This window comes from Elgaria multicarinata, chromosome 6, assembly GCF_023053635.1.
Source record: "Elgaria multicarinata webbii isolate HBS135686 ecotype San Diego chromosome 6, rElgMul1.1.pri, whole genome shotgun sequence".
NCBI lineage: Eukaryota > Metazoa > Chordata > Lepidosauria > Squamata > Anguidae > Elgaria > Elgaria multicarinata.
This window is the reverse complement of record NC_086176.1, coordinates 104,085,069-104,103,549: the sequence shown is the minus strand read 5'-3', so window position 1 is coordinate 104,103,549 and position 18,481 is coordinate 104,085,069. Positions and strand designations below refer to the sequence as shown.

General features: G+C 39.3%; 1 protein-coding gene across 2 annotated transcripts in view; it reads left to right on the top strand.

The window, feature by feature from the left end:
* WDR7 (WD repeat domain 7) overlaps window positions 1–18,481 on the top strand; it is a 258,462-nt gene that overhangs the window by 71,535 nt on the left and 168,446 nt on the right. For both annotated transcript variants that reach the window (XM_063128220.1, XM_063128219.1), the window contains one exon: window positions 16,340–16,453. In XM_063128220.1, the coding sequence (XP_062984290.1) occupies window positions 16,340–16,453 (114 nt within the window). The remainder of the gene's footprint in view (window positions 1–16,339; window positions 16,454–18,481) is intronic.

Genomic DNA, 18,481 nt, shown 5'->3' with positions numbered 1-18,481 from the left:
GCTGTAATTATTGTTGATCTATTTATATACTATGCCAAACACTAATTAGCACAAACCATGGTTTGCAAACCCTACCTCTCATAAATCATGATTTCGGTTTTGCTGGCAGAGTGCAAAACATAGTTCATGAATTAAGTTATCACGCTAAACCATAACGAAGATTCCTGAAATGTGGTTTGTCATGATGTCTCATGTAGCCCATTGTAAATGTCTGTGTTTTTTTCCCCTGGTGGGATAGCTTTTGTTCAAATACCCTTGCTGGTACGATTTAGGTGCTGGGCTTAATCGTATGCAGATAACAGGCCAGAATTGGTTGCAATTAAAACTCTGTAGAACATTTGTTAAATGTGATCAATTTGAAAATGAGGTTTTTTTTATGACACAGATTGCCTCATAGGAAAGTTTCATCAAACTGTTTTTAAAGAGAGGGGGGAGAGAGAGCACACGGGTGTGAGGGTGGAATGTTTGAAATTGCTGATAGCTTCTTAGTATTAGTCCTGTTACTGAGTATTGTTGTGATAAATGGCCTAATATTGGTTATGCTGAAGAGTATGATATTGATTTGTGCCATTAGTCTCTTTTCTGATTTGCTGAAGAAGTGAGCTTTTTATAATGCTAATGGAAATAATGAGCTTTACAAAACACAGCACATGAATGCGGGAACATATCCCTGAATGGACCAAGTGTTTAGAGAGCTTTTTAAAAAATATGTTTACCTGGGTTTGGTTTGGGGCAGGTGGTGTTGGAGTCCACGTGTATAGTAAAGTATTTATTATTATTATTATTATTTATATTATTTGATTGTGCCATGTAACAAAAAAGTTCTCAGGGTGGCTCACACAGTAAAAAGAGTTTTAAAAAAATACTTACAATAAAATAAGTAATACCTAAATATAATGCAGGATTAAAACAACTTCAAATTAGAATCAGAGCAAGTTTGTTTAAAAAGCACGGAGGATAAAAATAAGGTAGTGAAGAACAAGATTCTAAAAACTCCAATAAGATTTCAAAGGTCTGGGAAATCAAAATGCCTTTGACTGATGCCCCAAAGGCACAAAAGTAGCAAGGCGAGCCTCCCTGGGAGTGGGAGGGCATTTCATTACCCGGTTGCCACCGCCAAAAAGGCCCTTTTCATTCATAGCCATCTAGTACCTCTCCTGGCAGGAGCACCTGAAGAAGAACCTTCAACAATGATTTCAAAGTCCACGTAGGTTGGAATATTTGGGACTACCATAGTCCCAAACTGTGAAGGACGTTTGAAAATCAAAACTGGATGAATGCTTTGTGAGCACTGGAGCTCCTGCACCTATTAGTGGACTAGGTGCTTGTTATTAAAAAGTAGGAAATGAAAGAAACTTGGACACAGTTGGATGCTTGTTTTAACGATAAGTTTACTTAAATTACATGGTGCTTGCAAATTTTGATAGCTGTGCAATTTTCCTCTCTCTTTTGGGTCATGTATTTGTATAAGTGAACCGCCATTTGTGAACTGCCCAGAGAGCTTCGGCTATTGGGCGGTATAAAAATGTAATAAATAAATAAATAAATAAATAAATAAGTACCAAGGCCAGGATCCAGAGTGCCCTATGTGCTTGCTCTGTGCATGCATGGAGGGGCCCTCTGGAAGAACATCCCAGGAAGTACAAGGGATCCTTCTGGAAGGAAAATCTCTTCACCCTCCCCCTGTCCCCTGTGCTTTTGTGCAGAAGTCCTTCATGAGTATGTTATGTGCAGGATTTTCTGGATCCTGGCTTGCTCTTTTCCATTGGTTCTTTTGCCTTATTTGGCACATAGGATATATGGTGGAGAGGATCCTTCAAGGTTTTGCACTGAATGAGACCAAGATTAGCAGGGCTCTTGTTTGGCCTGTGTTGTTGATTAAATCAGGGAAGGAAGGAAAGCAGTTATGATCAGGTGTAATGGTAGTTGATTACCACTCTGACTTTCATTACTGTGTACTGTTTTTGTCAGTTTCTTTCGCCTGGAGCAGCATTTAAGCCATGTATGGAACCATTTTTTTCTTCCTTTCTTTCTGGTTCTAGATTGTAACCTGATCGGGAGAAGTTTGGGATGCTGTTCTTAAAGTCATGTGAACTTGTCCTCTGACTTCTAGATCTCCGTGTTTAGCACTCAAAACACGTGAATACCTTTCACGTCTATTTTTCTGTCCAGTATCAAAATGTAATATTTCTTCAAGATGGTAGATGTTGGTAGAGATAGGGTGCCCAACTCAAACCTTTCTGAGCCAGCTTTACATCTGTATGAACGAGAGCTGCACACTAGTTTTTGGGGGAAGTGTTTGTCACAGACACTGCTGGTGAGCCGAGCATTTTGCTCTGTCACTGACATCAGGACTTTTCATCAGAGACGAACGTGAAATAGACAAACTCTCTGACACGCCGTCATTTTTCTGTCGGTTCCCCACCTTCAGAAGTCAGCCCTGTCAGCGTCTTACATCTACATTCTCTAGCACGTACAGTCTCTCTCTCTCTTCTATATCCACACCCTACAAATCTCTCTGCAACCCCCGGCCTGATGCCTCTTTCCTCGCTCACTATGCTTTTTAAAAACCCATCCTTGCTTCATTTTTCTCCCACTTCTGCCTTAGTTGCTGACCACAGCAAAGGCATACAAGGTTTCATTCTTCCGGGATCTCCCTGCAATTCATACATCTAGGGAAGCCTCAGTCATAGGAAAGCCTGTGCAACATATATGAGTTCTGGCACCAACTCCACTGCATTCCTTTGAAATATAGGGAGAGGAGGAATAATACATGCATTCTCCCATCACAACCCTTCTTGTTAACAGGCCTGAGTAAAACATAGAAGTTCCCATCTCTTTGTTGGAACAGGCCTCAAATAATGGGAATTTGGAATTCTTCCAGGTGACTGCAAATGATCAGTGAGGGGGTTACTGTTGGCACCAGAGACTTTATGTTGTGCAGGCCTGATTTAGGGCACGTTGAGGTCATCCGAGGGCCTGCTCCTGGTGGTTCCACCTAGATCCATCCTCCGATTGGAATCCAGCAGGGGAAGAGCCTTCAGCGTGGTGGCGCCCCTCCTGATCATGATGATGCCTCCAGACAGAGATTTCATCTCTCTAATGAATGTAATGTGTCAAGGGTTAAAGATGGCTTCTCTGCCAAAGGGTGGCTACATGTGGCTATATGCCAGATTTGCATTCCTTCATGGTGGACATCATGTCCTAGCAGACAAAGGGAAAAACTTTCGACCAATAGAGCATCGAATGTAATCTATGACTCATTGAGATTGTGCACCTTAACTTGAAAATTGAATGTAACTTAACTTGCTAAACCAGAACTGACCAATGGAAGGGTTAGAAAGAAACTAACACCCTCTTGTAGTCAGGGCCTATATATACTGTGAGATTCATTTGTTCTCGGTGCACAATCTCAATGAGTCATAGATTACATTCGATGCTCTATTGGTCGAAAGTTTTTCCCTTTGTCTGCTAGGACATGATGTCCACCATGAAGGAATGCAAATCTGGCATATAGCCACATGTAGCCACCCTTTGGCAGAGAAGCCATCTTTAACCCTTGACACATTACATTCATTAGAGAGATGAAATCTCTCTCTGGAGGCATCATCATGATCAGGACATCTAGCAAAACATGTCAGGATATACATGAACAAAACCAAGTCATTTGGAACTCTTGAAATATCTGTTTAAAGAATCCAAACTCCACAGTTGGCACTTCTACTAGGACCCAACACAATGTCATAAAATAGTATGCATATTTTGGGTTCTCCAGCAATCTTAATTGGTTTGGTGTACAAAAAGTAGCGGTTGGGGAAAGAAAGAAAAAAGTTAAGCCAGATGTTGTAACTATGGGGTCTGCATTTTTGACCCAATCTCAAGATCAAGAAAACATGAGGGCTGGCTGTGTATTGTCTTGGGCATTTAAACAAACAAACTTCGTAGTAGATGTTGTAAAGAAATGTTGATCAAAGTTCGTATGTACTTGATTACCTTTAAAAATGCAAACCTAAATGCAAATTCAACCAAAGTTGCCAGATTTTGTCGCACTAAGATTAAACTATAAGTCCTTTAATGATTAGAGAGAGTGTAACTGGCTATAATTCTCCACACTCAGAATGAATTCACTTAAATTTGCTAGGCAGTAAGCCATATTGTACACAGTGGGACTTCCTTCCAAGTGAATATGCATAGAATTGTGCTGTACATGATGAGCTGTATGTGAAAAAGCTATCTTGAATTAGCCACCAACGATCAATCCTTAGCCATAGGGAGTGCATGTATGTCTTGCCATTTTTTAAAAATAGTTTATTAGGACTCTTAACCATATTACAAATCCAATATTAAAAATATTTTCTATGAACTTGTTATATAAAATGTTGTCTTAATTGCATGTTAACTGAAAACATTCAGCATGCATTGCTGAAAATCAGAGCTAGCATCTGTGTCTGTTGCTCCATGTACCTTACTGGTGCAGACAACCCCCAAAGTCTGTACAGGCTGCTAAGACTTTTTATTATAATAATAAATTATAATAAAATAACATAAAACACTATAAAATGCATCGATGTCCTTTGTATGCCTGCCTACCCTTTTCTGAAATTTTTCATCTCGTTTAACATTTATTATAGGAATTCTGTAATCTACTAATCGCTCTCACTCATATTTTTCATAGTTTATGTTTACAAGTTAATTCTCTAAAAGCCCTGGCTATATGCAATGATTGCTTCTTAAATTAGTCCAACACTTGTACCTTTTAAAGATCGTTTCTTGGGTATGGCTATATAAAATAAAACTGTGAGATTTAATCAGTGTAATGTACTAATATAAGTATGTTCTGCAGTTTAATAGTATTTTGTCATCTTTTAATCACTCTACAAATCCAGGGGTTGTATCCAACCCCGACTGTCTCCTCCTCCTGGCAGCCCCCTTGCATGCCACCAAATGTGCTCTGGAGGTTTGGGAGACCCTCCAAAGCAGATTTGGAATGTGCATGGGGTGTGTGTGCCAGGGATGGGGAAGAGCCAGGGGAAGGGGAAGAGCTGTTGCATGTGTGGAAGAGTTGGATTCAAGCCATATGTATAAAACGGTGAACAAACATATAGCCACTTATGGGTTGTTTTCCAGCAAGCTCTCATAACTGATTTAGTTAACTTCAGTGAATATATTGCTGCAGCAATAGTGATAGAACAGTGCGATCTACTTTCAGATTTTCCTTGTGTGGGTGTTGGAAGTCAACTTGGTGACTGAGTTCGGACGACACGATAACCAACAGAGGGTTAAATAGTTAACAGTGAGTTAAATAGTCAATGGTTGCTTATCGTGTCGTCTGTCGGGACTTTTTCACACCACGGTTGGTTATTCGGTTGAAATAACCAACGCTGTGCAGAGTTGTGTTGCATGTCGGGCACCATTGACTATTTTGTTGCACACAGTTGGTTATTTTCAGTGACTATGAAGTCCCCTGGCAAGAGTGACCAAAGTGTACACACACACACACACTGATTCTTGGGTTCTATCGTATTCAGGCATAACCATGTGGAACACAGGAGTGAATGCAGCTCAAAGAGTGAGGCTATGTAAATAGGAGCAAGTTCCATTCTTGATGGCTGCCATTGAATCTTTTGTAATAAACTAAAAAGGGACTAACCTGGCACATAGAGATGAGAATGGACGTAGGGCAGGTTTAATTTCTATCCCAGTGTTGTCCCTGGGTGTTCTTCCTGGGTGTGCCCCCATTCAGGAAACATCTATAGCTGAGGATTGTTTTGGCAGGAGCCCTTCCCTACCAACCTACTACTCATGTCCTAATGGGTTCCTATCCAACCCCTCTGTTCTCTTTTGGCCACCTTGTTGGTTGTCCCACAGGGACTTCTTGTGTCAGGTTTGACCTTTCTTATCATTGTGGTGGAGGGTTTTTTCACCTTTTTCTGTTTATTCTTTTCTACTACTGTTGTTCTCCCTTTAGTTTTGGTTTTTTATTTGTTTTTCACGTTTGGGATTGTTGATTGCTATCTGCCTCAAGGTGGATGGCCCTGCAGACTCGTTTCCACAAATGCAGGTGCTGTGGCAGTAAATAACACCCTCCCCCAAGTTGGTCATTCATTGTGTTTGTTTTGTCTTCTTTTGACGCACATATTAGAATTTTGTCCAGGACTTCTCAAAGCAAGCCTGCAGAAAATGATTGGGCAGGCTGAAGGCAGCTCTTTTTTGGGGAGGGAAGCCATAGATGCAGTGGATACCCTAAAAGAGCAGAGTTCTGGCTCTTTAGAGGCATCTGCTAAGCCTCCGAGTATGACTTCTCCGAGGCCTGTGTCACTGCGACTGTTGACTCTAACCAAGGGTCGATCAGATCCACCAAGTCCGGGGTGTTCTTTGGTGGTGAAGAATTTGCCAAAAAAAGACACCAAAGCATTCCATGAGGAAGAAGAACAAAACAGATGAGGAGCACGCAGGAAATTCATTTATTCCACCTCCGTCCTCTTTACTGGATTCTCCCATATCAACTTTACCAGCACTGCTGGTACTGACAGCACCTCTACCGCCTTTGAATCTGGATCATCTGGCATTGACATTGGAGGGAGAGATACAAGATCCTTCCCTGATGCAGCTGCAAGGGCTGCTATCTTCTTATGTACATGGCTATTCATTGAGAGCACCTTCACCACCAACCTTCCCTCCAAGTGCTCCTTGCTCTCGGGAAAGATCTCCAGAGTTGGTGCGGTCTGTCTGATCGGAACAAAGGGGAGATGTCTTTGAAGCCAGCAAGTCTTCTGCAAGATCCAGCTCTCCCTTACCTGAATGGGACCGTTATTCTGACTGGTGTTATCCACCCCCACCCCCCAAATGAGCTATTGGGGTGAATGGGAATAGTGGGATTAAGAGAGCGATTCTGATTTTGTTCCCCTTCATTGGTCAGTGGAGTGTATTAGTCGATTTCTTGTTTGTGAAAGGATTGAAGTATTCTTCTATTCAGGTTTATTTGGTTACTTGTAACTTCGAGCGGTCATCTGTGCTTTCACACAACCTATCCACCATCCCCACTTTGGTGTAAATGTCCTTATGGATCTTGGTGCTGAGGTATAATAATTACCTTCAGATCCGAGTCCACATTAGGCGGTCTCAAGGAACTGAACGGTTGGGCAGGAGCGATTACAATATGCGCAATACAGTGACGGAGGGTTCCTGCCTAAGAGATCCTTAGTTATAGAAGTTTCCTGAATTGAGGATCTGCACAGGCGCAGAGCCCATGTGTGTGAATACGCAGGGAACCACTCAAAGAACTACAATTACAGGTGTACAACCTGCCTTTTTCCCCTTAAAGTGAAACAGTCTCATTTATTCCTATGGAAAGATGAGCAAAAAAACCTTCATGAAACAGTGGACATAGTCTAAAAGATCCAGAACCCACCAATAAAAGTCTCATGAAAGGGGTTTGGTATCCTAGTAAGATATTGTTTCCTGTGAGGTTGAACCAGGGCTTTCCTTACATTACACTGGTCTATCCCACTGCAATGATTATATATGTTCTTTAGCTTGATAAGAAGCTTGTGTTTGTGACAAAGCAGAAGACCAACATGCTGAGATAGCTGGGAGAAGACAGTTCTCTGATATCCTCCAAACCCTCTCTTGGTACAAAGCAGGCAGCATAGGGTATGTTTCTTAGGAGGTTGGAAAGGGAGGTCACAGCCAAGAAAGGAAATGATTGTGATAGATTGGCAAAGGAAAGGGGATTGGTGAATGTCTTTGGCATGGAATCCTTAAATCTTACTTTGTGACCACCTTAACTTCAATGGGATTCAGTCATACTGCTATCCCTGTCTCCTGTTCCTGACTCTGGTGTCTCCTAAGAAAAGAGTCTAAATACTATTTAGTGTATCAGTGGGATGTAGAAGGCAAGTCTGAGCAGTTTCCCCACCATTGTTTCTCACTTAATGCTACTTCCTGCCGTGTTTCTTTTTTCTTTTGTCAGCACCACATGAATAACCAAAACCAAACATCAGCTGTAACTCTGTCCCAATGTCCCTGAAGCACTAGCCCATGCCTAAGCTGCCACTTGCAGTGGTTTGGGTAAATTTCCTCCAGCTATTTAGGGGATAAATGGATGGTCACTTGCACACCACATCAAACTGTTGAAATATATTGCTAATTGAAACAGAGGAGTGAAATTGTATGAAACTATTTGTTTAACCAAATTAATACTTGGATGTGAGTCTATTGAGGACCTACAGTCATCCCTGTTAAAAGAAATTCAGATCGCATATAATGTTATATTTTCCTTTTAACTTATCGTATAGCCTGCTGTGATGGAGTAGTGAGAGGATTATGACTTTAGGTGAAAGATGAACAGCAGGACCAGATGAGCTCTCAAAGAAATACACTCCCAATCCTTTCCTAACATTGCTGTAATAAGCAGAACATATAAGCAAAGCTGAGTGGGATGATTTCATGATGATGATGATGATGATGATGATGATGATGATGTTTTCATTATTTTTGACAAAGATTGCTTTGATCGGAAGCCAGACTAATGGAGTTTTAATACTTGTCTTACTTATCCCTGAAATCTGCTAAGATGCGGGGAATTTGCATTGTAGGCTACAATTTCAACTTTTCAGCCACTAAAATTGTTAATTGTTAAACGTCTGGTATTCAGCTGTGTATATTCTTATGTGTCAAAGTCTTATGACTCAAAAGTCGATGCCCAATTGCTTTAAGACTTTTCAGCCCTCCTAAGTTTCATTGGGTAACTTGCCTTTGTGGTAGAAGTTCATTTTGTATCAGTAATTTCTGCCCCGTTGCAGTTTTGAAAGTTGTCAGCAACTATAGCAGATGTTGCATCTCAAGGCTAATGCCTTGAGCATCTTCTGAATTTCTACTTTTTCTGGGTCTGGTTTTCTTTGAGCAGTCACTGAAATCTGTGGAGGAGAATATTCTGACAGTTGCTTTATCTGCCCGCTACAGGCATTGTGTTTGGATGTGTGCAGTTTCTTCTTATTCTACCTTTGGTTGTCAGTACTGGCATAGTAATGCATGCAAAAGAATGGACTGCATATTGCTTCTGGAAGGTGTTTTTTTAAAAAACTTTTGCTACGTGTTGCAATGTATGGAATGAGTAGTCCAATTGAAATGGCTGCAGCTTAAGTTAGACTAATAACATTGGATACAGCCTAATATGTGTCAAGGACTTCTTCTGGTGGGCAGTCTTGCTTTTTTCCATCCTGCCTAAAATCATTTTGCACCCTTTTAGAAGAGCTGCACAACCCTTTGATCTTGCTTACTGAGAACATGCATTGTGTGTGTGGTCACTCCTTGTGGAAGGGGCTGTAAAATCATTGGATTGAGCCGTGTGTTCTTTCTTTTTGAACACAGCCATCAGGATTTATTTTATTTTGTTTTTTTAAAAAAAGCTAGGAAAGATAAAAGGGGGTGATGAAAGTGGGTATTGCTAGATAGAATGAATCCAAAAGTGATAAAATGAATTGGAGGTGATAAAAACAGTTTAAAAATTGATAATGAATGATTGGCACTGTTCCATAGCTAACTAAAATACAAATCTTTTGCTGCCTATAACATAAAAGCTGCAATCCTGGGAGTAAACCTTATTAAACTTTATGGGATTTACTTCTAAGTAGGCCTGCATAGGGTTGCACTATAAATATTATCTTCTCCATAAAATATCATGTTCAGTTCCCATTCAAAGTTACTACAAAGTACTTTCAGCACAGCCGATTCAAATATGTAGCAATTTTTATGATTTTCATCTGAGCATTCATATTATGCTTTAGTTCAGTGGTGATTGATTTTTGTTCCAACTCCCCCACCCCAAGTATTTCTCCATTAATGTAGCACGGTGCTGTGTCTTTGTTTGACAGATGAAAGATCTCTATTCTACTACTTCTTGTTTCTTAGCTGCCTTTCTTTGTCCACAAGGAGCATTGCATGTTGGAGAAAGGTAGAGGCTTTTTGGCAATCTAGATTTCTATTTGGATTGTGCATAGTGCAATGGGGTAGGATTTAGGGTTTACAACTTTCCTGAGCAAAGTATCTCCCCCGATCTTAACTTATTTCCACTGTCATTTGTGGCCTTTACATCTGGCACCATATTTGTCTATTGTTAAAAGCCTATCTAATCTGTGACATCTGCAGTATTTTTTACAGTGCCAGAGGCTTAGAAATGGCTGGAGAAAATTCTGGCAGATTCAAGAAAGGGAGAATCCCCTATGTCACAAACCCTTGGAGATTTGTATCGTAAAGGCTCTGGCTGGTTTGGGCCTTTATTTTGCATGTTATCCAAAGTACAGCATCTAGCCTTAATTCTGTCTCAGATGGCAATTTATGAACTTTGACTTTGTCAGGAATTTGGAGTTTGTACATCTACATAACGCAGTGTAGATTGAACAATAAATCTATCTCTTTATTTGGACCTCTGAAACCCAAAATTAGTGTTATCAGCTTGTTGCCAAAAAAGAAAAGGATATACATGTATATATCAGTACCTTAACAATATTGTCAGATGATAGGATTTTTGTCCCTGGCTCTTTGCGAAGATGAGGCACTGTGAGCATTATGATGTGGTTGTTAATCTATATGCACTGACAGTACATCTTCGTGAGAAATTCTTAATTACTGTACAATTTTATTTAGCCTAATCAGTTCTGGGTTTGGGACATGGTGGAAGGTTTGGTTCTATATGAACTTTAGAAAGTGTTCTTTTTTATTATAGCTGTAAGAGGCTCAAATTGTTTTGGGTAATGTTGATTCTTCAACTTGAAATGCCTTTTTAAAAAGATTTCTTTGCTGTACATTTCTATTGTCCCAGGATTTCTCCCTCAACCCCAACCCACCACCACCCATGCAGACATATCTCCTTTGGCCAAAGTAACATCTTTTTCTTAAAATGTGAAATGATTGTTTTTTAGACTATAACACCGAATGCTCTTGAAACCTTTGAGCACTCGATTTGTCCAGCAGGCAAGAGAAATTCTGGTATATTTTATATGTCTGATGCTGCTGCAGATAGAAAAAAAATGGCGACTGTGTCTTTAATGGAAAGCAAAAGGTTATCTTTCTGTGGCCTTTGTGTATATGTGCTGATGTGGATGTAGGCAGCCAGACAGGCAATGTGTGCAAAGAGACTAGGGAGCCGACTGTGGATCGATAGAAATAGTGTGAAGTGAATTAATGTGAGGCAGGCAGTCTGTCTGTCATAAGGATTGCAGGGAAAGTGGGGCAGTACTGGTCAGTCACTGCAGAAATCTGTTTCCAATAAATTTCAATCTTCTGTCTGGAAATAAACTGTAGACAGTCTTGCACCTCCCATATTGTTAAATTCTTATTTATTCAGATAGTATTTATGCCAAATTGTTTCCCCCTATTGTAATATGCCAAGAAAACAAAACAAAAATCCCTCGCCGGATGCATTGGTATGAAACACAAACGATCTGTCGTAATCATTTGAACCTTTGAAATGATCCTGTAAATCCATATGAACACTCCAAAAGAAAATACAATAAATTCTTTATAACAAGTATGATTCTGTCCCTACGTATCAATATCTGTTTCTCACAAATTAAGGCTGCAATCCTGCGCACAGCTACATGCGCACAAGTAGTATTGACTTTAAGTATGCATAATGGTTGTCGGGATTTCAGCCTATGATTGTGCATCATTACGAAGCTCTCTGTACAACAGGGTGCATTCAGTGCCCTATCTCAAACAACTCTCAATGCTTCCAGTTGAATATTGAACTCAAAACACCTAAAAAAACCCAAACCATTTACTTACTTTCAGATGAACACTCAAGCTGGAGAAGAGCACACAAAACAAGTGAGTCTAACCAGACTAAAATTTTATTCGGAGATTTAAATTTAATTCAGTCAATTAAATTCAGTTCAGATATGTAAGCTTTAAAAAGAAAAAGAAAGAAAGAAAGAAAGAAAGAAAGAAAGACAACTAACCCCTCTGGCTTAAATAGGTTGATAAAATGGGGGAAAAGACATATGAAAGCATCCTTTCATGTCCTAACGCTGGGAATGGCCAGCCATCAACCAGGGTTTTAGGAACCATGTTATGTGCTGTGGCCTGCAGAAGGTTTGGGCCTCCTGTTGAGTTCCAGATAACCCCACCCTGTGGAATCTGGATAGGCTTCTGGGAATAGTGTTGTGTCCATCTCTGCTTACACAACTGAGTTACTTTTCTTTAGTTCTGCTAAACTAAACTAAGACGCCATCGATTGTAAGACGCACACTAATTTCAGTACCATAAACAGAAAAAAAAAAAAACCACCTAAGACACACCCACGATTCTAAGACACACACCATTTTTAGAGATGTTTATATGGGGAAAAAAGTGCGCCTTAGAATCAAAGAAATAGGATAATAATAATATATTTATTTATTTCTTACCGGCCTTACTGGAACAACATTAGTACGGGATTCAACACATCTTAAAAATTCTTGATTTTACATTAATTTCGTTAGGCCTGCCAGAAAAGGCTAGTCTTCAAAGCTGCCTTAAAATCACAGAGAGAGTTAATTTTACGAATCTCCTCCGGTAGGCCGTTCCAGAATCCGGGGGCGACCGAAGAAAAGGTCCTCTGGGAAACTGATGTCAGCCTAGTTTTGGCTGACTGAAGTAAGTTCTGCCCAGAGGACCTGAGTGTGTGGGGTGGACTGTATGGGAGAAGGCGATCCCGCTGGTAACCTGGACCCAAACCATGTAGGGCTTTAAAGGTAATGACCACCACTTTGTACATAACCCGGAAACTAATTGGCAGCCAGTGGAATGATTTTAATGTTGGGGTAATATGCTCACCCCTAGATGTACCAGTGACAAATCTGGCTGCCATATTTTGAACTAGTTGAAGTTTCCGAACTAGGTACAATGGTGGCCCTTATGTAGAGTGCATTGCAGAAGTCAAGCCTTGAGGTTACCAGCACGTGCACCACTGTCTTTAGGTCTTTCAACTAGAAAAGGTTGCAGGCCATATTCTCAAATCCTTACAATACTACTACTACTACTACTACTACTACTACTAATAATAATAATAATAATAATATCATTTTCTTTCAAATAAAATAATATATTGTTGACCTAATAAAACTGCTCTGGGGAGAGATGGTGTCACCACCACACAGATCCTGCTGCTTGTCCTCACTAGTGTATCTACAGTTGGTGCAACTCCTCACCCACAGATCTTAATCTGCAAATAACCTGATGCTTCCTCTTAGCTTATTTCCTCCTAATCCTGGATAGGAACAAATTTACTCAACAAAGCAAAAACAACAACCATATTATTCATTTGGGGCATTAGAGGAATGGAAAAAGTTTTCTCCTGAAATAATTTTATGTCATGTATACTATATTTTAGGCATAAAATATTTACCCCCCAGTTGGTATATAGAATAAACTTGTTTGTTGGAATTACTCTTAACCAGTTATCTAGAAAGCACTGGAGAATAGGGAGGTCAAGCTTGGCAATGCATACTCTTGTTCATTGACTTTATTTCAAAAAACGAGCCATATTTCACAGTCTGTCTCCATCTGATTTATTCCTGTTTTTCACATTCTCTGTTCTTTTTTTCTGTTCTTTTTTGTCTTTGGGTTGCTGCATCTGTGTTCAGTTTTTTTAAAATATTATTTATGATTTTTCTCTCTCTCATGGAGGTTCAGATGAAATCTCTCGGATGATTTGTTTTGTGAATAATAAATAATGCACTCCAACTTTTGAACGTTAAATATGAGCTAGTATAATTTTTATGGAAGCTGCCAATGCTTTCTAAATAGCATGTTTGTGCCCACCACCACCAAGACAGGACTTGATTAGATCATAGTTCCTATATAATAAGGAAATCAGGATTCTTTAACGACATTGTCTCACTCACATTGGTTTTTGTGGCTGTCAAAATGAGGTTGTGCATTTGACACTTAAGATAATGGGCATATATATGCTTGTACAGAATCATTCTGCCATTTTGGGGAAGAGTGGAAAGATTGTGTCAACTGGATATCTAAACATAATGTCAACTTTCCCATGTTTTATGTTACGTCATATGCACTATGATAGGTGTGCATGCAGTTTTCAAATGTATGTATCATTTAGTAATTTTTCATTTATAGGTTGGACTCAGCTGTGTAAAAGGCACCATACAAATAAATGGGTATTCTGAATGTTCATCTGTCATTAATGAGACAAATCTGGCAAATGACTTGCTCCATTGCATTAAATCACAGAATTTGTGTCAATAGAATATTTTGGGTAAGAATACAGGGAGTTCAGTACTTTGCAGCTTCCTGGGTGACATAAGAAGGGATCCCAAGGGATAGAAGGAGCACCAAGGGACACTGATGGTTTGAAGTTCCATATATATGATTTGTTAGATTTTATACAAATCAGGATTTACCTGTCCTTTTGTATGAGTAGTATGACCACACTATAGCGGTTTAAAATGAGTTATGGAAAGTTTGGTCGGAGCTTATGAGTTTTAATGCTGCTTTTTTCAAAAAGTCTAAAATGGAAGTATTATCCCTGTGCACTTTCAGAATAACTGGTCTCTATGTAAGAATTGTTATAATGCTATTTATTTATTTATTGAAATATTTATTTATTTATTACACTTCTGTAATAAATAAAGCACTCTAGGTAGATCTCAAGGGGGCAGGGGTTACAATAGATTATGAAACAATAAAACACTATGCAATTTAGGGATAGAGAAATCGGAGAAATTTAGAATTCAGAGAAATCTAAAACAGATTCAGATTATTTCAAATTTCTGTGCATTTGACCTATGGATTCCTCAGCAGACCGACATCTTCTGAATCACATGGGTTCTACGTACTTGCGGGCATTTGTTTTTGTGGGGTTTTTTAACTTCTGGAATTGCATGCAAAAATATGAAAATTACTGGAAAATACACTAATAAGTATGTTTGTTTGAACCTGTTGAGTCCCAGGTTCAGTCCCCGGCATATCCAGGTAGGGCTGGGAAAGACCTCTGTTTTAAACTTTGGAGAGCCACCGTCAGTCAATGTAAACTCTGAGCTAGATGGGCCAATCTAACCTGGAGGTTACCAGACCATAGATGACTGAAGCCAGGTTATCCCCGTCCAGAGAGGGCATGTAGCTGGGCGACCTGAGCCTCAAGTACCAATGATGACTCAAGGAAAGACCCCAAGCTATGGCCTTGCTCCTTCAGGGGGAATGCAACCATATCCAGAACAGGATGAACAATCTCCATGGATGTTCTAGAATGCCATGAAGTATTAGTAGAAGGAGATTACTGAGATCCAATGTGGTATAGGGTTTAGAGTTTCAGATTAGGAGCAGGGAAACCTGGGTTCAAATCCCATTTTAGCTGTGAATCTCACTGGTGACTTTGGATCAATCACAGTCTCTCACCTTAACTTACCTCATAGATTTCTGTGTTTGAATGAGCATGGGGAAAGCCATATATGCTGCATTAAGTTCCTTGGAAAAAAGGATGAGATCAAAATGTAATGTTATTAAAAATACACTGATAATAGTAACTAATATACCTATGAATTGTCTGTAATGTGTGTTTTTAACAAAACACAACAGTCATTTTTTTTGAGAAAATCTATAGGCATTTTAGAGGCTTTTCTGTCCAATAGTATGTGTGTTTGTTCAGGTGTAAGTACTATTCTGTTCAATGGGGTCTACTCCCTAGTATTAAATGGGATTGCGGTTTTAGAAGCAGAATGATCAATTATGATGTTATTGATTGTTGTGGTTAAATATGGACCTTATTTTAATAATGATTAAAATAAAACCCATTGGTGAGGGTTTTAATGGAATTGTTTTAATGTGGGTTGAGGGTTTTAATGGAATTGTTTTATATGTTATTGTAAAGCGCCTCGATGCCAGAAATGGCGAGGCGGCGCTATAAAAATGCTTTAAATAAATAAATAAATAAATAAATTTGTATCAATACTGCAAACACACTACAGGTGCGCTTATGAGGTTATGGGAGCACCACTTGTTTTGGAGGGACTTCTATCTGTTTGCCATTGGTTCCATGTTTTGTTTGAGTATCCTGATCAGATATTTATGAGGTGGAAATTCAAAGCAGTTGTATTGGTGGGCCAACTACATTTGAGAACACATCTTCAGGGAACCTGGTGAAATCCGGTCAAAGTTGGCTGGTTTTCCTGAAGAAAAAAATGCTCAACCATCTAGTTCCTGTGGGATTTGAAATCTCTTAATTCCTCTGGTTATTTAATATGATGTACACTTAATGTAACATGCAGAATAAAGACACTTTCTTTTACTCAAAGCAATGTGAACATGGATTTAGTTGTTTTGTGGTTTGCTGTTTCAGCTGGAGTGACCACAGAAGCTATTCAGACTGTTACTGCTAGTCCTGAGCAATCGCTATCTGAAACCAAAATTCAAGAAGAAGAGCATGACCTGGTTGATGATGACATCTCAACAGGTAAACACTTTTGTATGTATAATCATGCTAAAGCTAAAACAAATTTCTGTACTGCTCTTGATGTATTACGCTACAAAGTGCAGGCAAGGCAGAGGAATTTTGAACTATATTTTGGTGCAATTATATCTGAGATCTCATTTTAAAGACATCCCAGCAATGAATATTTGGATGTATTTTACTTGGGAACACATTACTATAAATATGTCATTATTACATGGTTAGCCTCCAGCAGGTATCTCCATACTGATGAAACATGCCATATGTAAACTGGCTGATTTCTAGAAAAAGAAGTTAATTTGTTTGCCAAGGGGTTAATTCTTCCAGTGAGATGTGTATTTGTTTCATTGTTTTGTGCTAAATGATAGACCTTTGCAGAATTCCTGCTTACAGGCTCTTATTTCCATGGGCTGTCTGCTTGCCCTGGCCTCAGGTAGTTGCACTTGAAGCTTTTTGGCACAATAAATTGTTAAAAAGAAAATTTGCATGGAGCTAATGTAGAAGTCAAGTTGGTATTTTCCCATGTTTCTGTCTTGATGGCAGAGTTCAAAGAGAGTTCTTTCCTGAAAGCTGCTTACTGCAAAATGTATTAATTGGTACACAGCCATCAATGTATGTGGTGTTTTATAGAATAAGAGAAGAAAGAAATATAAGTCCCTACTAAATGTCAAGAAAGGGAGAGGCCAGGGTAGCAAGGGCTGAATTTGAGCCAATATAGTTAAACACGCTTAAGCCTCCATTTTGGTTAGTGGAGAAGGCTGAGGGATTAATTTAATGGTTTCATGGAGAAGGTGGGTTTTAAGGAGAGCTGTTCTGTACTGTGTGACATCTACAGATATAGATTGTTATTTTCCCCCTGAAATGATTTGCTTTTGTTTAAGCTAACGGAAATAGTATATACTGAAATGAAGGAGTGTCTATTATCCCTGCAATTTAAATAACTAAAAGCTCTCGTTAACATAGCGGCAAAGCGACTAGCAGGCTACAGTTTATAGATTGCGCAAGCTTTTTCTTGGATTCGATGACTTGATTGAGCTCTGTATAGATTTCTGTGCAGGGTATTTAAAAGAAAACTATATTTATTTCTATTGACCCGAAGCCTATATAAATTACAATATGAAAAATCTGGTAGGCATACACTGAGTGAAACCCATATCAAGAACTGTAAATTTCATTTTGGTGGCAATTGAAAGAAGGTGAGATTTAGCTAGTGCATTTATGCCACAAAACAGCATGAGGCAGTAAATCCATTTGGGGCTTTTGATGATCTCTCACATCTTGTAAACTCTGAGTAATGCCTCCTGCTCATTAGACACACTGCTGATATACAATTATTTTTGGCAATTTGTGTTCTCATTTTATGTTTTGGGGGCTTGATGTTTTTCAGTATTTGATGCTTTTGTTATTGTGAGTCCCCCCCCCCCTTGAATGGGGTGAGGTAGGTTATAAATTAATATACAGTAATACACATATAGCATTTTTGGGTCTGTATACAGCTTTTGCCATAAGCTGCCTGCCTTGTTGACAGCTATTTATTTATGTTGTTGTTTAAATGCATTGTTGTTCATAAAGGGTGAAAGGAATCTGGGCTCTGTTGTGACCTATTGCCAAATCTCTATTGCTACTCATAGAGTAAGGATGTTACTAATGAGGGGCTATTCCAACAGTACTTGTACAATGGGTACAGTCCTAATCGGATTGCCCCTGCAGAAGCTAATATGTGTGATGTTTCTCATTGCATTTGAGTGAGCATGTAATAGTGTAGCTGTAGCAATTAAAAATGCCATATGTAAGTGTGGAAATGGGTGTTTAGGTGGCCTGGGCGGATGCCCAGGTCTATGCACTAGGACTTATTTTCCTTCCTGCCCTCTTCCTTAACTGCACTGGCTTCCTGTGGTATCCCTCACTATTACTAGTGAGGCAGCGAGCACATTACAACTACTTAGCAATCATTGGGCATGCCTCAAAATACCTTATTTCTTCGATTCTAAGACACACTTTTTTCCAATATAAACATCTCTAAAAATGGGG